Source organism: Notamacropus eugenii, chromosome 2, assembly GCF_028372415.1.
Source record: "Notamacropus eugenii isolate mMacEug1 chromosome 2, mMacEug1.pri_v2, whole genome shotgun sequence".
Classification (NCBI taxonomy): Eukaryota; Metazoa; Chordata; class Mammalia; order Diprotodontia; family Macropodidae; genus Notamacropus; species Notamacropus eugenii.
In genome coordinates, this window is record NC_092873.1 from 76,528,188 (window position 1) to 76,550,632 (window position 22,445).

General features: G+C 35.5%; 1 protein-coding gene across 3 annotated transcripts in view; it reads left to right on the forward strand.

The window, feature by feature from the left end:
• Positions 1-22,445, forward strand: part of USP43 (ubiquitin specific peptidase 43) — an 82,413-nt gene that overhangs the window by 10,239 nt on the left and 49,729 nt on the right. For all 3 annotated transcript variants that reach the window (XM_072641059.1, XM_072641058.1, XM_072641057.1), the window contains exons 2-5: positions 7,134-7,265; positions 14,738-14,838; positions 18,550-18,642; positions 21,775-21,910. In XM_072641059.1, coding sequence (XP_072497160.1) covers positions 7,134-7,265; positions 14,738-14,838; positions 18,550-18,642; positions 21,775-21,910 — 462 coding nt within the window. The remainder of the gene's footprint in view (positions 1-7,133; positions 7,266-14,737; positions 14,839-18,549; positions 18,643-21,774; positions 21,911-22,445) is intronic.

Consider the following 22,445-nt stretch of genomic DNA (forward strand, 5'->3'; position numbering starts at 1 on the left):
TAGAACCAATACAAACTGATGAGCATTTATTTAATACCTTTTATGGACGAGGCACTGTGCTGGGCACTAGTACAAAGACAAACTAAACAGCTCTTGCTGTTAAGGAGTTTATATTAGAACTAATATAAGGAGTTTACATATTAGAACTAATATGTAAAAGGTCAACTAGATGGTATAGTGGATAGAGTGCAGGGCCCAGAATCAGGAAGACCTGGGCTCAGATCTGGCCTCAGAGATGCATTAGCGATGTGACCTTGGGCAAGTCACTTAACCCTGTTTTCTTCAGTTTTGTCATAGGTAAAATGAGCTGAAGAAGGAAATGGCAAACCAGTCTAGTATCTTTGCCAAGAAAACTACAAATGGGATTATGAGAAGTCTGACACAACTGAAAATGCCTGTATAATAACAAAAAAATAAAAATATGTAAAAGAGAAAAAATAAATAATGGACATTGAAGTAACATAAATATTATATTCATACTGGAAGCATAGTATGATGATATCCCATTCTATAAAATCAAACAAGATAACATATGTCCAATACTTTCAGTATCTTAAAGCACTATATACATGATAGCCATTATTATTATCTTATTAAAATGTTGATCATAATACTTTGCATCTCCAGGATGTCAAGCTTAAGAGAAATAAAGCTTATGAAAATTCACAGAAGTATTTTTGTTTTGAAAATGTTTTATTTCCACCTCCCTCTATCATGGGATAGAAGATTACATTGTCCAATACAGTCACTATCTATTTTTGCTTGATTATTTTCCTTTGACAGGATTTAGTTTTGGGAGGTGAGACAGAGGCAAAGTTGAGCTGGAGCCTTCAGTTATTTCTGGGATACCCCAGAACCCAGTATCTTGAGAAAGAGAAAAAAATCTTAAGTTAAAAACATCTAATACTATTATCAGTCTAGCACAATTATTTTGTTTGTAGGATGGATAAAAGGAAACAAAGATGATAATGTATACTGCATAATGCTCTTTTCAGTTTCTGGGCCTTTGTTCATGCCGTCCTTACAGAATGTTCCCTTCTCTCTTCTGCCTTGTGTGTCTTTCAAAGTTCAGTGGAAAGCCCATCTACCCTGTGAAGTCTTCTTTGACTGCTTTACATTGTCTCTGCCTTGTCTGCATGCTGTACTTAATGTTTGTACCACACAACTTAATATGTCTTACATATGTTATATGTATTATATATAATATATATGTCATAAAAAAGTTCATGCCTGCAGAATGTTGAATATATCAAAATGAAGAGACCTCTGTTGGTTACCTTAGTATGGGAAAACTGTTGTCTGATACTTAGCCTCACCCTTGATTGAAACTATGTCTTGTTGTGGCTTCCTCTAACAACCTCCCATAGAGCATAAAATAGCAAAAGAATAGTTGAACATTTCTAAAACTCTAGATTACATTGTGACTTGGCTTAGTCATGGAAGTAAGAAGTACTTATGATCACACTCCAACTCAACTTTCCAGAAGTCACAAGTGATTTCTTATACCCCACTACTCAAAGGTACACTCAGAAATTATCTTTTATTTATTTTTTTTACCTTAAAAAAGAACAAATAAAATGAGTATTTCCATATACATTGTAGAGTAGGAGAGAATTGTATGTAAAATTGCAAATCTGTATAAAAATTGTGAAATCGTGTAATAAAAATTGTAAAATTGTGTACAATTTGCTTTCTCCTTTAATTATATAACATTCAACATGTAACTTTAATAGATGTGCTGCTGGTCTTTGATTTCTTCCAGCTTTCTTTATGTTGTCTCTCTTTTTTTTTTAAAGGCATAGGAAAGCCCTAGTCCTCCCCAGTGAGAAAAAAAAACCACTTGTAACAAATGTGCGTAATCAAGTAAAAGAAGTCCACACATTGGCTAAAACATATGTCTCATTGTGTGTCTTGGGTTTATCACCTCTCCCTCTGGAGATGGGTAGGATACTTCACCATAACTCTATCAGAATCATTATTGATCATTTCATTGATCAGAGTTCTTAGATCTTGTTCAAAGTTACTTTTCTTTACATTGTTGATGTATTTTATAAATTGTTCTTACTTCCCAATGCATCAGTTCATGCAAGTTTTCCCAAATTTCCCTGAGCATGTATCTTTCATCATTTCTTAAATCACACACAGTTCATTACACTTATGTATCATAATTTGTTCATCCATTCCCTTATTGATGGGTATCTCTTAGTTTCCAGTTCTTTTGCCACTAAAAAAAAAAAAAAAAAAGAGAAAGTTCTACACATATTTTTGTCCATATGGATCCTTTTCTTCTTGATATCTTTGGGGACAGGCCTACTAGTGATATTGCTGGGTTAAAAAATTAGTTACACTGTAGTGACTTTTTTGGTCATAGTTCCAAATTACTTTTTAGACTAGATGAACCAATTCAGAGTTCTAAAAACAGTGCATTAGTGTGCTTGTTTTTCTGTAACCCCTTCAGTACTTGGTATTCTTTTTTGTTCACTTTGCTAATCAGATGGGTGTGGAGTAGGCTTTGAGAGTTACTTTAATTTGCATTACTCTCATTATTATTGATTTACTATATTTTTGCATATAATTTTTGAGTTTTTCCCCTTTGAGATAGTCCTGTTCTTATTCTTTGACCATTTATCTATTGGAAATGGCTTTTTTTAATCTATTTGAATCAGTTCCTGATATTTTGCTTATTAGACTTTATTAGAACTTTGCTGTAAAATTTCCTCCCATCCCATAAGTTTCCCTTTAATGTTAACTTCTCTCCTTTTGTTTGTGCAAAATTTTCCAAATTTTATGTCATTAAAACTTTCCATTTTACCTTTCTTATCCATTCTATCCCTTGTTTGGTCATGAATTCTTCCATCTTAGACCTTAAAAGTATTTTCTTTCTTATACCTCTAATTTGTTTCTATGGTGTATCCCTTTGTATCTTGAGTCATGTATCTATTTGGAGGTTATCTTTACATATAGTGTGAACTGTTGTTTTAAATCTGGTTTCTGCAAGGCTGCTTTCCAGTTTTCCCAGCAGTTTTTGTCAAATATTTATCCCTTACTCTAGTAGTTGGGGGTCTTTGGATTCTGTGAAACTACTATGTTCATTTGTTTCTATATATTGTGTTCTGTTTATATCTGATCCACTGATCAACTTTTCTATTTTTAAACAGTACCATATTGTTTTGATGATTACTGCTTTACATAATATGAGACCTAGTCCATTCTGTAATCATTTTTCATTTTATAGGTGAATTCATCCCATTCACCTTCATGGTACTTATTGTTAATTGTTTATATCCTTCTGTCTTCTTATATTTCTTCATCTCCTTATTCTTCCTTTTTTTTTTTTTTTTTACAAAGAATAATACAGAAAGAGAAGAAGAAGGGGAGGGAGGGAGAAAGAAAGGTGGAGAGAGAGAGCATATGAATGAGAGAGAGAGAGAGAGTGTGTGTGTGTGTGTGTGTGTGTGTGTGTGTGTGTGTGTGTTCAGCACTTATAGGCATTCTGCTTTTGCTGTACTGATTCATTTCTCTTCTTCTTGCCCAGATCTCAATTACAGGTTTTTGCCTATTCTTTCTTTCCTTCTAATCTCTCCCTTCACTATCCACCCTTCAAAACTGGTTCTTGTTTATTAGCACATGACTGATAATCATTCATCCTGCCAACTCTCTTAACTCTTTCTTCAACTTTTCATCTGTTTCCTTGTTGACTTTGATGTTTATTTTTCTACACAAAACTGTATGCGTTTTTTCATTGAATAACCTCTTCCAATTTACCTTTTTAGATTCTCTTGACTCTTCTGTTTACTTTTCAGAATCCCTGCTAAGCTCTGGTATTTTCATCAGGAATGCTTAGAAAACCTCTGTTTCATTAAAAATCTATTTTCCCCCTTTAGGGTTATATTTGATTTGATTGTATTTGGTTAGTTGTGAAACTTTATCTTTTGCCTTTTGGAATATTATAAGTCCTTCTCTCTTTTATAGTAGTAACTGTCAAGTTTTACATGATCCTGACTATGGTTCCTTGGTAGCTGATTTTTTTATACTGCTCATAGCATTTTTACTTTAGCCTGGAACGTCTGGATTTTGGCTATAACATTTCTAGGAGTTTTCATTTTAAGTTTTCTTTCATCAGATGTCCAGTGGCTTCTTTTTATTTTCACTTTGTCTTCTGTTTTGAATAGGTCTGGGCAGTTTTCATTTATGATTTTCTAAAATATGGTATCCAGGTAATTTTTCACTCTGGTAGTCTGGCAGCTTTTAGGTGATCTCTTCTTGACCTATTTTATAATCAGCTGCTTTTAATAGGAAATACCTTACATTTTATTCTATTTTTTTTCATCTTTAGATTTTGTTACAATATTCTGGTCACATGGCATCATTTATTTCTCTTTGGTCCATTCTAATTTTATATAATCTGTTATTGGATAAGATTTTATAGCTTTTGCATTTATTTCCTTCCCAGTTCCTTTCTTGAGGTCTTTCATTTAATTTGTAATACCCTTTGTATAGCCCTACTTTCATCTCTTTTCATGAATTTTAATAGACCTCTATCTGAAGCTCTGTCCATAGCTACTGTGGAGTTACTATCTTCCCCTAGGATTATGTCCTGGATGTCTTTGGAACCATAAAGTTTCTTTATTGTCTGTATTCTTCTGTTTATTCATATTTCCAGCTGAATTTCCTGAATTGGGACTTTTTTTTCCCCTGGGCCAGACTCTTAACTGCCTCAGTGCACATGGATGGGGTGGTGGACTTCTCTTTCTATATTATTTAACCTTCCTTTCCACTGTTGCATGCTGTGCAAAAAGTGCTAGGAGGTTTCAGTCTCATCTGTTTCTTCAGGGTACAGAATGCTGAGGTCCTTGAGGCCATCAAGGATTGTATTATTCAGAAACTACAAGCTTTCACTGCTCCTACAGCATGAAGATTGATCTGGAGAACACTTAGATCCATTGATCCCTGGCAGGGTTGAGGAGGAAGAAAGAGAAGGGAAGGGGAAGGTGACTGGATCAGTCTGAGACTGTGAGAGCATAGGCTTCCCAAGCTTTGCATTTGCCTTGCCCTGTCTCCTCTGCCTGCCCCTTCCCTTCCCCCTCATCCTTCCTTACTGTTTGCAGTACCCTCAGTCATCTTTTTGCAAACCTAGTCTGGATAAAGGTACTTGCTGACTTCTTATTCACTATTTGTTTTGACACTGTTGTTTTATCTTTTCTGTAGTGCATGTGAGCATTTTCTTTGGCTGCCCCTCATGCTTGGAATGCTCTCCATTCTCATCTCCACCTACTGACTTCCATGACTTCCTTTCCTTCCCCAATCCTTCTTAAGTCTAGTTCCTTTCCTCTATTAATTATTTCCTCTTTATCCTATATATAGTTTGTTTGTATTAATTTGTTTGCATGTTGTTTGCTTGGTTAGATTGTGAGATTCTTTGAGGACAGGGGTTGTCCTTTACCTCATTTTGTATCACCAGTGCTTAGCACAGTGCTTGACACACACAGTAAGTGCTTCATAAATGTTTACTGATTGGAAATAGTAGATATATAATAAATGTTGATTGATGTGTGGGAATTAGGATGTTCTGATAACAAAAGATAACTACTAGCTTGTGCCTTCCACTATACTAATATCCTCCTGCTGTCAGGAAAAAGTGAGACAGGTCTATAGTACTTAGGACAGATCTGCTGTGGTGAACTTGTACGAGGATATGGAAAAGAATTGCACAGGAGGAATATGGGTCAAAATTTTTATCATTGATGGAAGCATTCACATTGATAAGATGACAGATCCAGTGGAGTACTTGAGAGTGAAGGATGGTCTAAGGGAAGAAAAATGACATAATTCAGGTCATTGGGACTGTATTTTGAGTCCATTCCACATTGAATAGGGTTGTCACCTAAGATCTTTTTACTGTTCATGAAGAGCATATTACAGTTAATTCTTCTTAGAGCCTTTCACCCACACTTATGCTCAGGTTCATGGTTCAAGGAGACAGGAAGTGTTTTAGTAATTTGCTCAATCTTTTGAAAATATCCTACCTCCCAAAGGATGGACTTGGTGTGAGGTGGTGAGTTAGTGTGAAAGAGGTACACAGAAATCAAAGAACTGAAATATTTTACAGATTAAAACTGTCTTTAAATTAGTTCCAATTCTTTGAAAGAAAGATCATGGCATTATAGGTTAGAACTGGGGAAATGTTAGAGGTCATTTAGTCTACAACTCTCATTTTACAAATGATCAAACTGAGATTCAGACAGGTTATTATCACTTACTCAAGGTTACGCAGGTCGTATGTAGTAGTACAACTGGGAATTGAAGCCAGGTTGTCTAATTGCATTGAAATGATTACCAGATTTAAGTATGGGCTTAATTAGAAGTCTTTTCTTGTTTGTTGCTCTTGCTCTAAAAATCATTTCAGGCATTCCACTTGATTCTGAAATTGCTTTTTTCATTGTTGTAGAATGTTTTGAAAGGTTCTCAGAAATGGGTGGATGTCAATTTAAGACCCTAAGAGTCTTAATGGAAAGATTCTGAGATGGTATAAAGAATTTTCCTTTGGAGTTCTGAAAGGACAGTATAATTTCCTTAGCTGGATATATTGTTACTTTCAATATTTTAGTTACCTTGAAGAAAGTATCCCTGATCAATGAAATGACAAACCATGTTTCCAGATTCCTGTTAGTGAAGCATGCTTACCAACTTCTGGACAGAGAGGTAATGGACTAAAGATGAAGAATAAGAAATACATTTTTGAAAATGGTATAAATGATTTTTTAAAGAAATACAACAGCAGAAGGCAGTTTTGAGACTATCATGTTAAATTTAATATGTAGTTAAAAACTGTACATCATGTAAGTTCATGTTTTCATATGCAAATTTTTAAACATTAATTGATTTTCAGGGGTTATCACATCTATTATGTCTTTTATTTTTTAAAAACACCATTGTGGCTTTTAGCTAGATAGGAACCCCCATTGGCTTAGCCTAGATACTGGGGAAAAAATGACTCCTTCCTTCACTTAATCCTTGCTGCCTTCCCAGACATGATGATATTTTTTGTTTATTTTTGTTTTTTTTTTTAAGAGATAATGAAGAGCCTCTATACTTCACTATTAGTAGATGATTTTGCTTCTCTTTTTCTTTAGAACACAGTTTCTAAGTATGGCTCTCAGTTCCAAGGTAATTCACAACATGATGCCCTAGAATTTCTCCTCTGGCTTTTGGATCGTGTGCACGAGGACTTGGACAGCTCATCTCCTGGGCAGACATCTGAAAAGGTGAGCCACTACAATTAAGGAAGACTTGAGTATTGTGGAATTTTAAAAAAAATGTCCTTTGGGCATCAGTAACATAGAGATCATGTGCCAGCAATGTGTTAGCAGCTTTTGATTGGTTATATTAATAGAGGAGAGTGGTGATTTGGATAAACCAAAATGTTGAATACTCTAAAATTTATTTTTTATTTTGGCAGGTATTTTCATTATTGCAGTTGGCAAAGTTTGAATTGGGAGTTTGTAAAGCTTCCTAAATAATAATGAATCACATTGTAAAGAAAAGCTCAGCCTCATTCATATTATTGGGTTTGGGTGCTTCACAGACTAGAATTTGTACACCTATTTGTAGATAACAGTGAAATATGGGCAAGAAGCTACCCTTGAATTTATGTTTCCACTCACCCTCTCCTATCCACTTAATTCAATTCACTTCTTACTATACATAGAAGGATGGATGAATAGATAGAGCATTTACTAAGTATTTATTATGTGCCAAGAACTGTGTTAAGTGTAGGAGTACAAACACGAAAAAGAAAGGCAATCCCCGCTTTGAAGGAGCTTACAGTCTAAGGGGGAAAGATACCACATAATAAGGAGCAGAAAGGGCAGAGGAAGTCGAGGGGAGGGGTACTGGGGATGGGTGGAAATATCCAAAGAGCCAAGAGTTGAGCCTAGAGAGATGGATATGGATGACCTGCACACTATGAACTTACCAATTAGAGGAGGGACTCCAGGGGAGAAGGCATTTTCAAGGATGAGGAGGCTGTTTGTGTGGAGGTAGGAAAGTTCTTCTAGTCATAAGGCATTATAATTGTGTAGGTCTATAAAGATAAAATAAAATGTACTTTTTGCCCTGTAAGAGGTGTTTTACTAGAAGGGTACAACATAGTCATGGATAAGTAAGTACAATATAATTTCAAAAAGGGAGAGTACACTAATAACTAGGGGTATCAGGAAAGGCTTTCTGTATGAAGTAGTACCTGGCCTGAGCCTTAAAGGAAGTAAATGAGGAGCGACTACATCTCGCAACATGGGAGACGGCTGGTACAAAGGTATTGAGTACTGGAGATATATGGAGAGAACTTAATGGGCATAGGAAAAAATATAGTTAAAACTGGAAGAAACAGTGTCTAGAAATAATGATAATAATAACAAGCATTTGCTTAGCAATTTAAAGTTTGCAGACCATTTTACAAATAGGATCTCATTTTGTCCTTGCAACTCCGGGAGGTAAGATTATTATTTTCACTTTACACTTGAAGAAACTGAGACAAACGGGTTGAATATGAATATATTTGCATAATTCAAAATTATTTTTAGTTGTACCAGTTTATAGGTTCACCACCAATACAACCCATACAAAATTATTTCCTTCTTTTATCATCTTTTCCAATTTGCTGGGCATATGGTGAACTTAAGAGTTTTTATGATTTGCATTTCTCTTGGTGATTTGGAGAATTCTTTCTTGTAGTAGTTAATAGTTTGCAATTCCTTCTTTTGAAAACTATATTAATCACTTAACTATTGGGGAATTGCATCTTTTATAAATGTCTCTGTCCCTTGTGTGGTTAAAAATTGACCTTCTGATCCATAGCTGTGAATGGTAAAGGATCTGCTTTTCTTCTGTTATGATCTATAATATTCAGGTCCTATATCCCTTTCAAATTTATTGTAGACTATAGTTTAAGATGTTGTTCTGAGTTTAATTTCTTCCATGTTGCTATCTATTTTCCCCATTGAGTTCAATTGTTTCTGATTCTTCTTTGTCTAGTCTATTCTATTTATCCACTTTGCTTTTTTTAAAATAAGTGTTGTTCTGAGTTTAATTTCTTCCATGTTGCTATCTATTTTCCCCATTGAGTTCAATTGTTTCTGATTCTTCTTTGTCTAGTCTATTCTATTCATCCACTTGTGCTTTTTTAAAAATAAGTACCATATTGTATTGATGACTGCTGATTTATGCAATAGTTTGAGGTCTTGAAGTACTATTACTCCTTAATTACTACTTTTCCCCTTATTTCCTGTGTTATTTCTAGATCTTTGGTTTATCCAAATGAACTGTTATTTTTTTTTTTTGTCTAGCTCTGTAAAATATCTGTAAATTGTATTGTGAATTTTATTATATTAACATGGCCCCACCATTAGCACTGAATATTCATTAATACTTTATTCTTTCTTTTAGGAGCATTTTGTAATTTAATTTATATAGTGTGTTTTGTTAATTGATAATTGAATCTATTGAATGTGCTTTGGTAGATTGGCATACTGTATTTATTGTGTAATTATTTTAAATGGGATTATCTTTGCCTGCTGGATTTATCTTTTCAGTTTTGTTGATATAAAACTGGACATAGATTCTCACATTTAATATCTTACTGGTTTGGTTGTGATTGGACCTTGTTTCTTTTATTTTTTTTGTCATTTTATTTTCTGCCAGATTGGTTAAAAGATTAGCAATTTTCTTTGTCTTTTCAAAGAATCAGCTTTTAGTTTTATGAGTTCATTTTGGTTTCTGAATGATCTATCTCTTAATTTTTTTTTTTTTAACCAATATACAGTGACTGTATTTTACTTGTGTAAAACATATGCAACTCAGGTCCCAAAGCACCATTGGTATGAGACTCTCTCTTCATTGGTGGAGATCAATACCCCACACCTGCTTGAGAGGAAGGTGGAATTGGCTAGATCCAGAGAAAGAAGAGCTGTTTTTTCAATCTCTTCAAGCTCTGCATTTACCTCTGGTGCTTTTGGCTTCTAGCTTTAAAAGAAAAGATGGAAAATGCCAATCCCACTTCAGTAGGGGTTGCCAACCCTACTGAAGAGGAAATAAGACTCTGAGAATAACCAGATATGATAGTCTCCACCATGTCACTGTCTTTGGCTTGCTACATTAGAGACTGAAAGGAATTTCCTCTTGGGTGATATCTGGGACTCTTTCTTGTTTGAGCTAGAAGACCTCCTTCACTCTGTGTTGTGTAGTATGTATTCTCATGTATATTTTCTGATTTCTGTTTTGTTATTGATTGGGATTATTGCTATTGGTTTGGATAAATAAGTTTCTTTACTACTGACTATGGATGTCCATTTTAGAACTGGAAAGAAAGTCAGGCCTTATATAGAGATCTTGGGTTCTCCTTTCCCCATTAGTGAATAGCAATCAGAACCTGGAACCTGAAAACAACATCCCCTAGACTAATAATATTTATGGAGGCAGATAGGTACTCCTGGTATTCCCACTCTCTGAAGGGAGCAGGTGGCCAAGTTTCTGGAACCAATCTCCTGCTTCCCCTATTAGCAGGAATTAAAGTCTTCCTTGGAGAAGAATAGGAGGAAAAAAGACTAGAGATGTCTATTCTGCCTCCCTTCCAGTCACACATAACACCCCCATACTACATGTGGGTGGATAGCCTCATAACATATGTATAATGGACCTGCATTTAAGCCTCTCTCTACAAAGGTCTGAGTAAATCCCTTGCTACTCTTTCATACAGAAGGATACATGTAAAAAGTGATTTTCTTCTGGATATGAAGGAATACTCAATCCAAAAGACTCAGATGCCAGATAGAGATGCTGCAATGATGACAGAACCCTAACAAAGGAGAACTAGTTCTTATCCCTTGCCCTTGACAGTACTAAAGATATTGGTATAGCAGAAAATCACCGTATTCCTATGGTTCTGAGTCATATGGTCCCAAGGGTAGCTAGGACTCATCAGAGAGAAGAGTTGCCTAATGCTTCTTAGAAAGAAGAGAGATGGGGTGGAGCCAAGAAGGTGGCGTAGAAGGATGGACCTGTGGAAGCTCTCCCCTCATAGCCCATAAAATATCTGTAAAAAAATGACTCTAAAATTCTAGAGCAGCAGAAGCCACAAAACAACAAAGTGAAAGAGATTTCTTGTCCAAGACAGCCTGGAATGTGGATAGGAATGGTCAATTGCACTGGCTCATAGCAGATTGCTCCCCAGCATGGGTCATACAGGATGGCTTGGACAGGACTGGAGCAGGATTCAGGGCGTGGAATCATGGTAGCAGCTGCTATTCCCAGACTCCTCAACCCACAAACACCAAAGACAGCTTCAGAGGTCAGTGAGAAAGCTCTTTCACATGGGTGAGAAGGGAATGTAGTCTGACCCCAGCCCCAAGGCAGCAGCAGCCACTGCCACACAGCATCCATATTTGGAGTTCTTGGGCTAAAGACCTTGGGGGAATTGAGTGACTGATCTGTATCTCAGCCCTGAGTGGTGGTCCTGGGGAGAGAAGGAGTGCTGGCTGGCATGGTAGAGCTGGTGGAGGCTCTGGAGAGGGAATTCTACTTGTAGATCCTGGGCAGAAAAGCTTGTAGTTGCTCCCAGACTAGGGCACACGCCAGGTGAGAAGTAAACTCCTCTCCCTCAATTGTACCACCTTGTAGGAACTGAGAACTTACAGGTCCCCAAAATATACCCTCCTCTTGACAAAGTACTCAAAAATCAAGTAACTGACTGGGAAAATGACCAAAAAAGGGAAAAAAAATAAGACTATAGAAGATTACTTTCTTGGTAAACAGGTATTTTCTTCCATCCTTTTCTTTCTCTTAATTTTAAAGATTTCCTAATCTGTGCTTATGTTGGGTTGTTTATGTATTGGCTTCCTAACTTTTTTAAGTGCATATTCAATTCCTTAATCCTCTTTTTATATTTTTGATAATGTGCTTTTGGAGAATATGATTTTGCCTCTGAAAACCGCTTTAGCTGTAACTCAGAAATTTTGTTATGTTGTCTCATCCTTATTATGTCTTCTATTATTTTTTGACCCACTTGTTATATAGGATTTCATTACTAAGTCTTCATGTATATCTAATGTTTTTTGTGCTCCCTGAGTTGACTAATATCTCTATTGTATTAGAGTCTGTAAAGGATGTGTTTTATATTTCTACTTTTCCTCACAAATTCTCTATGCTCTACTACATGGTGTATTCTTTTATGCCATATATTGACGTATGTTCTCTAATACTCTCCATTTTCCAGTAGTTTGTTTATCTTTCTGGTTTGTTGTTGTGTTATATAATATTAATCTCCAAATCTTTTTCTAATCCAAGTCAACCAGCATTTGTTAAATGCTTATTATATGTCAGGTGCTGGTAAATAGAAGCAAAAAGAAAGAGCCCCTGACTTAAAGGAGATTGTATTTTCATTGATGAACATAAGACACAAATGAAAGCTGAAAAGTCTTTAGGGGGAAGGTAGAGAGAGAGGTTATCAGTGCTGGGTAATGATTGAGAAAGAAGTTTGGAGAATCTAGAGAGGGGTCCAGAGAGGCCTGAGGGCCCTTCCTTAAAATGGAGGATCCAGGAGTAAACAACCAATCTGATGAAAGGACTGCAAGGGTGGAAGGATCTTTTGGTAAAGATGACTTTTAGGCTAAGAAGGCTGCTGAGGAATAATGAAAAAAGAAATCAGGAATGGAGCCCAGAGAGGAATGAGAGAGTGAAGGAAGTCAGCTGCTTATTACTTTCTGAGTTTAGAGGTTATATTATTTGGGTTTTTTGTTGTTTTTAATTTTATTTTTTTAGCCTGAACTTGAAAAATGTCAACAAGTATGAACTTATACATGTAGCAGAAAAAGAAGATAGCATGTGAAACTGTGAATCTCTATTAAACTTTGCTTATATTTTTATAAATTCAACATTAATTCAGCCCTCAGATATAGCCAGTTGCCAAGTCCTGTCATTTTTATCCTCACTATCTCTCAAATGCACCTTTCTCTTCTTTGACACTGCCATCACTGATGCAGTCTCTTCTCACCATGGTCCTGCACTACTGTAATAGCTGGTTGTTCTCCCTAACTCATCTTTCTCCACTCCACTCCATCCTCCACTCAGCTGTTAAACTGATCCTCCTAAAATCCAAGTCTGACTATATTATTCAATTAACTGCAATGGTTCTTTATTGTCTCTAGGATCAAATGTAAACTTCTCTAGATTTAAATAGGTTTCCCAGATGAACTGCGACAAGATGAAAAAGCTTAACAACATACTGCAAGAAATAATAGAACTGCCCAGAACTTCTGAACCCAAAAATATCAATTGAAAGAATTCATAGCAGAAAAAGGACCAAATAAATAAGGCTGTAAACTGTAAGACACAGTGGTTAAAATTTAACAACTCAATTAAAAAACAAGTTCTTCAAGTGATCAGGAGAAAAACTTTCAAATACAAAGGAAAGAAAATTTGAATAATCCAAGATTATTTTGTACCCACTAGAACACTGTGTTCTTAAGAGCAGTAGAGCTCAGGATGCACTCTACGGTGACCTACCCTGAAAATCTGAGCTTAACCATAAATGAAAGAAGATGAAGCACAGTAATAAAGAGCTCTTTGAAATGTTTTTAGAAAGAAAACCAGAACTGAAGAGAGTATTTGCTGCTCTAAAATCCAGAAGAGATATATAGGAGGACAGACTAAATGCAGCAGGGAAGGACAGCAGTAGCCGCAGAGGGACTGCAGAGAGACCAGCAAGGAACTTCTTTCTAAATGTATACAAGGAGACAAGGTGAAGGCAGAAGTCTAGTGGAGGTCACAGTGAAGAAGCAGACCTGGAGCATTATGGACAGAATCTGTGACACCTGCCTACAGATGAATCAAGGTTTTTTTGCAGGAGAGGCAAGCAGGAAAGAGAGTAGAATGGGTTGATGTGCTGAAGTTCAAACTAAGGGCTAGCAAAGAGAGGAAATTGACTCCTGTGGTCTTAGTAAGAAAAGAGCCTGCAGGTGAGGACAGGGAAAGAATTGAAGAGGGAGAAAGGAAGTTAGACTGGCTTTGTTAGTTGGAGAGGATTCCACAGATAAATGCTCCTTAGGATGAAGAAAGATGTTCTGTGAAAGGAAATGGGGACCTTGTACTGGGTGTGGTCTGGGGTGGGGGTGGGGAGTTGGTGTTTGTGCATTTATCCTACTAGGGAAGGGGAGAATTTGGAATACCCAGGGTCACCAGGAGAGTGGGAGAACATGGACCAAGAGATGAGATTTTGAGACAAACGGGGGAGGGAGGCAACAAAAAGTAATTGTGAGTGTGGTACAGCTCCGTAGTAGGGCTGTATAATCAGAGGTGTGAGAGGGGGACCCTACCAGAAGCCAGCATCCTCACTGACACCTGCAATGATTGTCATTGTTCTGGGAATGTGGCACAATGGAAAGGGGCTGACCTCTGCCTTCCATCTTCTGTCTCCATGCATTCACAATCTCTTCTCCTTTCCAGCTCTAAAATTCTACATCTTTTCTCTGATGAATTTTTGGCGTAAGTACAGAGTAATTGAATGTTGACTTTGATCCCAAATTGTGAATTAGTTCTGCAGTAACAGTGGGAGACTGAAGGGGCGTGGTATTCTGGGGGGTACTCAGGGAGGCATTGAAGTAGTTGACTGTGGAGGTAAGAGTGAGTCTGAAATAGACAGTAGAAAGCCAGTAGTTATCTAATCTCCATTTTCTTTTCTTCATAGCCCCAGCCTGAGCCCAGCAGAACTTTGGTGCAAAATCTATCATCAGGTCAGCTTTCTCCAAGACAAAGTTTTGTTCAAAGTCACTTTCAAGCCCAGTATAGGTAAGAAAGAGGATGTATCCTTCTTCCCCCAGCTATCTCTGTAAGTCTGTTTAGTATTAAAAGGTCTTAAATATCCAGACTTATGCCTTGACTGGTATTGTTGAAAAATGTGGGTTCCGGAAGGTTTAGGGCAAGCAGTTTTATTTGGGAAAGTTCCAGATGTCTTTCTGCAGTTTAAGAACTTCATTGAAAAATTATTTGAATGGCCATTTTTCTAGAATTGTGAATTGTGGAAGATTCAAAGAGATATGACATAGTAACTACCTTTAACATCAACAACAGTAATGATAATAGTTTAAGATTTGCAGAGTACTTTGGGAAGGTTTTGTCATTTAATCTTCACAATCCTAGGTGATAATATTATACCCAGTTTATAGATAAGGAAATTGAGTCAGAGAGGGTAAGTGACTTGCCTGGGGTCCCAAAGCTACTATGTATTTGAAGTAGATTTGATAAGTTTGAATATTAAAGGTGGGATTTCATTTTGGATTGTCTGGACTAGGTTGAAAAATTTAGTTTTGAACCAGTGGCCGGAAGATTTATGTTTTACTCTTATCTCTTTTTTTTTGTTTTTAATCTTTCTTTTTTTTTTTATTGGCACATTTTAAATTCTAAACTACATCCCTCCCTTCTTCCCTCCCTTTCTCACCCTGCACTAGAGAAGGCCACCTTTTGACACAGATTTATAAATATATGTAAAGCCATACTATGTGTACTTCTGTTTATCAGTACTTTCTCTGCAAGTATATAGTATCTTCTTTCATAGATCTTTTACAGTTGATTTGAGTATTTATAGTGCTCAGAATAACTTAGTTGTCACAATTATTCTTTGAACAGTATTGCTGTTACTATATATTGCACTCTATTGATGAATATGAAGAATTTAGAGAAGTTTGAGAAGACTTACATGAACTTAAGTCAAAGTGAATTAAGCAGAATCAAAGGTGAAATTAATTTATTTGATGGAAGATAGTTTCCCATCATTGGAGATCATCAAATGAAGACTGACTGACTACTTTTAGGTGTTAATACTGAGCATTCCTGTTTGCATATTTACCAGAGTATATGACTCTGGAGATTCATTTTAATTCTGAGGCTGTGTGATTCTGCAAACCGACAAAAGAAATCTACCTTATAAAAGTCAACTGAACATGGAGTATGAGCACTGGTGTTCGCAAGACTGTCCCCATTAGATTGTAATCTCCTCCCATTAGATTGTAAACTATTCTTTATTGAACTGTCTTAACTTAAGCACAAACAGTTTTTTAAAATTTGGAGCATTTTGCTACTTTTGCTGTTGTAAATAAATTTGCAATAATACCAACTGTTAACAATTATATGTTGAGGAATCATGAATTCTGTAAAAAAAAAAAAATACCCCAAGGATTTTAGGAAAATGTTATAAAATAGATATGATCAACTTTTTCAACCTCAAGTGCTCGTAGTGTAGCTAAACAGTGTCTGTGAGTGCCAATCATAGGTTTAAGTCACAGGTAGTAGAAATGTATAAAAGAGAAAGAAGGAATTGTAAGAAAAGAAAAGGACATTTTAAAAAGGTACATTTGATGGGAAGTCAAAAAAAAATACTGCAAGTAAGTTAATATGCCTGTCAATTAAATCTACAGTGGATTGTGTCTTTTGTGAAGTCAAAAGTATAAAGAATCGTCTGAGAAAATGAATGCACGTGGTAACATTAAGAGATAAATCCACTGAAAAATTAAAAAGAAAGCAGAAAAATATCTGATACTCCCTTTCTTAAAGCAAGAGAATTTAAAGTTAGAGAAGTAGTGTATTGAAAGCATGAGTGAGTGGCAGTATCTATTTGATGTGCTGCAGCAATGCTAGAGAGGGCATTAAAGCTTCATAAATGTTGTATGGAGAGTTTTCCAGGAAAACCTTTTTTTTTTTTTTTTTTAAATCATTAACTAGCAGTTTGAAATGTTGGAAGATGTAAATTGTGGGAGTAATAAGAAGTTACTTCATGTGCATGATTTTATAGTCAGGAGGATGGGATGTATAAGTATAATGACATAGAGGAAATGAATATTATTATACCTTTGTTATCTTAGATATAAAGATGTTAAGGAGATGAGTGACTTGGGAATTTTTTTTTATGTTGAGGTTTAGGCTGGAGGAAGGCTTTCTTGGATTCTTCATGTAATTGATAGCTTCTTTTTGAACATGCAGTCCCTTGATGAAGTTATAAGTCTATGGGAGTCTTTTAGTGAGATGATTTAGGATAAGAGATTTAGAGCTGGAACAATCCTTAGAGGCCATTGAATCTAATATCTTCATTTTACAGATAAGGGATCTGAGATACTGTGAAGTTAAATAACTTGCCCAGGGTCACATAGCTAATAAGTTTCTGATGCAGAAATTTTAAACCAGACGTTCCTAGCTCCAAGTTCAGTAGCCTATCTACTATAGTGTGATGGAGAAAAAAGGTCTGGAAATTGTATGGCAATGTGGCTTTTTTTATTCTTTACCCTGCCCATATATTCTTGGGCAGGATTGGAACAACATTTTTGCTGACTGATTTCTGTCATAGTATATGAATGTGCAACATAGTCCCTCAAGAGTTGAAATTCTCAGATACTTGTTTATGTTAACCATTGTAATCTCAGGTCCATGGACCTGGGAATCTACATGCACAAATACTTAATTATGGGGTGCTTAAAAAATTTTACAGTTTAGAACATTTCATATTTGCTTGAATAGATGAACAAGAATAAAACTTTGTCCAATAGATAATAAACTGTACTTCATTTGAATTATGGCCACTGACTGAGGAAAAGGTAAGGGAAGAGGAGGACAAAAGAAGAGCAAAAAATGCAGTGTGACATGGTAGGAGAAGTGTACTAGCTTATGAATCAGAAGACATGAGTTCAAATCTCAGTTTTGCTTAACACTTGTGTAACCTTGTTGAGTAACTTCCTTTCTCTCAACTTCAGTTTCTTTGCTTGTAACATGGATGGGTTAGACTCGATGATTTTCTAGGGTTTTTTCCAACTCTAAAACTGTGTTATTAAGAAAGAACCACACCAGTAAAATAATAAGCTCTTTCTTCTGTGTACAGTCTGTGTCTGGCAGGCTGGTTCATTATGCTGAATGAAATACATACAGTGATTCATTTTCAGATTGTATTTTTTCCAGTTGGACATACCTAGAAATAAGGCAATGAAATGAATAGAAATTTAAATGATAGTATATATTATTTAAAAATTGAGTATTCTCCTTAACGGCAGGGGAAACAGTGCATGTTACTTTGGAAGCAGTGGTGATCAGGTCTAAATCCCATTTGATAATACTTGTGTGACTTTGGGCAAGTCACATTATCCTATTGGACTTCAGTTTCCTTATCTATAAAACAATTAGTTAGTACTTAACTATGAAGTCTAATATCTATGAGGTCTAATGAGACCTCAAGATCTATGATTCCATTGTTCTGATACATTAAAATTTATCTGACCAGTATTACAAAAGCTATACTATACTACTATAAAATACTATACTATTTTACCACCCTGATTTTTCAGTTTCATCTGCTGATTATTAACCAAAGGAACAGTATTTCATTTTATTTACAAGGTAGGGGAAGTGTGTGTATTTACAACTGAAATTTCTAAATTTGAACACATAATTTATAAAAAAGGTCTTTTGCCACAAAAGTACATTGACAAGTGATCTTAAATTTAATGTTTTTTGTTATAGGTCTTCACTGACCTGTCCTCACTGCCAAAAACAGAGCAATACCTTTGATCCTTTCCTTTGTGTGTCACTACCCATTCCAGCATGTCAGACCAGGTATGTGAATTTCAGATCCCAACTAATTAACTCAATTTTAAACCTAACTCTTCTTGGGAAAGCTTTTGGCCTTATGTCTCTTTCTCCATCCTTTTTCTTTTCTGACCCAGTTCAGATGCTGCATCCTTTATGAAGATCATTTCTCTGATTCCCTTAGCTGAAAGTTCTCTCCCCCTTAAAATATCCTTAAAACACATTATTTCAGTGGTCCCTTCAGGAACATTGGCACTACCCTAACCTAATTCTCTGCTCACTGCTTGACTGTTGATCCTCATCACTCTTCAGTTGAAGAAATCCTCTTCTCTACTAGAATGTCACTTTTGAAGCTTTTTCAATGCACTATAATCAGTTCTATGAAGACCTACAACATCTAGAAATAACACCAAAAAAAAGATATCACATTTATCACAGGCGATTAGAATGCTAAAGTAGGAACTCAAAATATAATTGGATTAACAGGCAAGTTTGGCCTTTTTAAAAATATATATATTTTTTAGTTTTCAGCATTCACTTCCATAAGATCTTGAGTTCTAAATTTTCTCCTCCTTACTCCCATTCCAAGATGGTGTGCAATTTGATGTAGGCTCTACATATACATTCATGTCAAACCTATTTTCACATTAGTCATATTGTAAAGAAGAATTAGAACCAAAGGGAGAAACCATAAGAAAGAAGAAATAATCAAAAAAAAGAGAGGGAGTAAATAATATGCTTCAATCTGCATTCAAACTCCATAGTTCTTTATCTGAATGTGGACAGCATTTTCCATCATGAGTCCTTTGGAGGTGTCTTAGATCCTTGTGTTGCTGAGAAGAGATAAGTCTATCAAAGTTAATCATGGTACAACGTGGCTGTTACTGTGTACAAAGTTCTCCTGGTTTTGCTCACTTCACTCAGCATCAGTTCATATAAGTTTTTCCAGGTTTTTCTGAAGTCTACCCGCTCATCATTTCTTATAGCACATTAGTATTCCAACTTGTTCAACCATTCCACAACTGATAGGCATCCCCTCAATTTACTATTCTTTGCCACCACAAAAAGAGCTGCTATAAATATTTTTGAACATATGAGTCCTTTTCCCATTTGTAGCATACACTCTTTTTCAACCACCCAAAAGGTGGCTCTATGTATGGATATCACCAAATAGTCAGTATACAAATTAAATTGATTATATACTTTGCAGCCGGAGATGGAGAAGCTCTATATAGTCAGTTCAAACAAGACCTGGAGCTGACTGTGGCTCAGATCATGAGTTTGTTATTGCAAAATTAAGACTTATATTGAAGAAAGTAAGGAATATCACACTGTATGGGTATGACCTAAATAACATCCCTTATGAAGTAAAAGTGATTAATAGATTTAAGAGATTAGATCAGGTAGATAGAATACAAATTAAAATTTTTAAAGCATTTATTAAACACCTGAATTACACTTTTTTATAATGCATTTTTATGTGTACAGTTGTATATACTTCCTTTGTCTTTTATCACTTAGAGATATAAGTCTGTAGGTCAAAAGGTTTCTACAGTACAGGTTTGTACAGTAAAGGTTTTGTATAAAAGCCATTTAGACCAATCCCCTCATTTTATTGCCAAGGATACTGAGGCGCAAGAGCTCAGTTAATTTGCCTAAGGTAGCAGCAGGCAGTAAATGCCATAGGTTCTGTTGAATCAACTTCTTCTATGTGAGTCAGTTGCCCTACTGAACCAGGCTGTTGATTATATTGAATATAAACTATTGAGAAGCAATAAGGAAGATACTTATTTGTGTTTTAGTGTTCATTTTTAGAAGTTTTGTTCCAAAGAAGCATTATCTTTAAGTCCAGAGTTTATTTAAAATTTGCTCAATTTTGCCTATTAATTAAGTATGATATCATGTAGCAGGTTTCCCTGATAAAGGTCTCATTTCCAAGATATGTGAAGAACTGATAAAAATTTATAAAAATAAGAGTCATTTCTCAGTTGATAAAAAGATTGAATGATATGACAATGCGATTTTCAAGGGAAGAAACCTAAATGACCTATATCCATATGAAAAAAAGTTCTTCAGATCACTAATAGAGAAATGCAAATTATATTAACTCTTAGTTCCTACCTCATACTTGTAAGATTGGCAAAGCTGAAAAAATTGAAAATGACAGATGTTGGAAGGAATTCAGGAAAACAGGCACATTGATGCACTGTTAGTGGAGCTGTGAATTTGGCTAGCTATTCTGAGAAGCAATTTTAAATTATCCCTCCCTCCAAATTACTAAACAGTGCATGTATGTCATTTGACCTAACAATACTACTACTACTAGACATATGTCCAGAGAGATTGCAGAAAAAAGAGAATGTCCTTTATGTACAAAGTATTTATAGCAATTCTTTTTGTGATGACAAAGAACTGGAAACTAAAAGAGTTTTCATTACTTAGGAAATGGTTGGAGACATGGCATATGAATATAAAGGAAAGCTATTATGTTCTAAGAAATGAAGAAAGAAAAGTTTCAGAAACTCAGGTCTTGCCTGAACTGAGACAGAGTAAAGTGCACAGGACCAGAAGAACAATTTATACTATAACATCGATATTATAAAAAACCAACAATTCTGAAAGACTTAAGAATTCTGATTATGAAATAATTAGCTATGATCCCAGAGGGCTAATGAAGAACATTGCCCATCTTATAACAGAGATGATGAGCTAATATGCAGAATAAGGAACAAGTTTTTTTATATGGCCAATGTGGGAATTTAGTTTTACTTGACTATACTTATATGATGCTGTGCTTCTTTCCTATATTTTCTTGGATTCTTTCTTATTTGTTTCCTCTTTCTGTCTTGTCTCTCTCTCTGTCTCTCTTCTTTCTTTTTTCTTTCTTTGTTTTAGTGAATGAAGGGAGTGTGAGGGAGAAAAAAATGGTTGATAATTGAAAAAAAAAATGATCATTTTAATTCTGTGATTTTTAAATCTGTGTTCCTGGTGTGAAACAGAGACTTAACCTTAATGAGGCCTTGTAAAATTTTGACTCTCAAGTATACTTTAAAGTACAGAAGCAGAAATTAACCTCTTAAATGCTGAACCTGGTAAGTTGTGACACAAAAGTGCCATTCATTTTGGTCTTTCCAGAAATATGTTTTTTCTGTTTTTCAGATCCTTAAATGTCACATTGGTCTTCCAGTCCAAGAGTCAGAGGTTCTTGCGGATTGGTTTGGCAGTGCCACTTTTCAGCACAGTGGCAACCCTGAGAAAGATGGTAGCAGAAGAAGGCAAAATCACAGCTAATGAGGTTTGATGGAATTTAATTTAATAGATACTGGCCTCCAAAATAATTGGAAGGTGTTTGGCTTAGCAGTCTAAATTGATTAAGCTTAATAATGGTGGCTGTTTTCACTCATAAATTGCTATTTCATTTGTAAATAACACGATCTGGCCATATGTATAGTTTTTGTGCCTGGACTCAGTAGTTTGACTAGAAGAGAATGTAACTTTCTATCTTAAGAAGTGTATGAAGTCAAGGTCTAGCCTGATTGGCATTTATTGGGTACCCTTTTTTGCCATAGAAATCACATGTGGATCTTGTGTTAATGAAAGATTAATGGAAGAGTGAGTAATAGTAAGACGTCTTCGGGTTTAACAATTAAAATTAAAAAAAAAAAACCTTTTGAGAGGCTACTTTGGATAATAAAAAGAACACTGGAGTTCTATTTTTGCCACGCTATAGCAGTGTGACCTTGACCAAAGCATTTGGCCTCTCTGAGCCTTGGTTTACATATTGTTAAAATGGGGATGATAATACTTGTGTTATTTACATCAAAAAATGA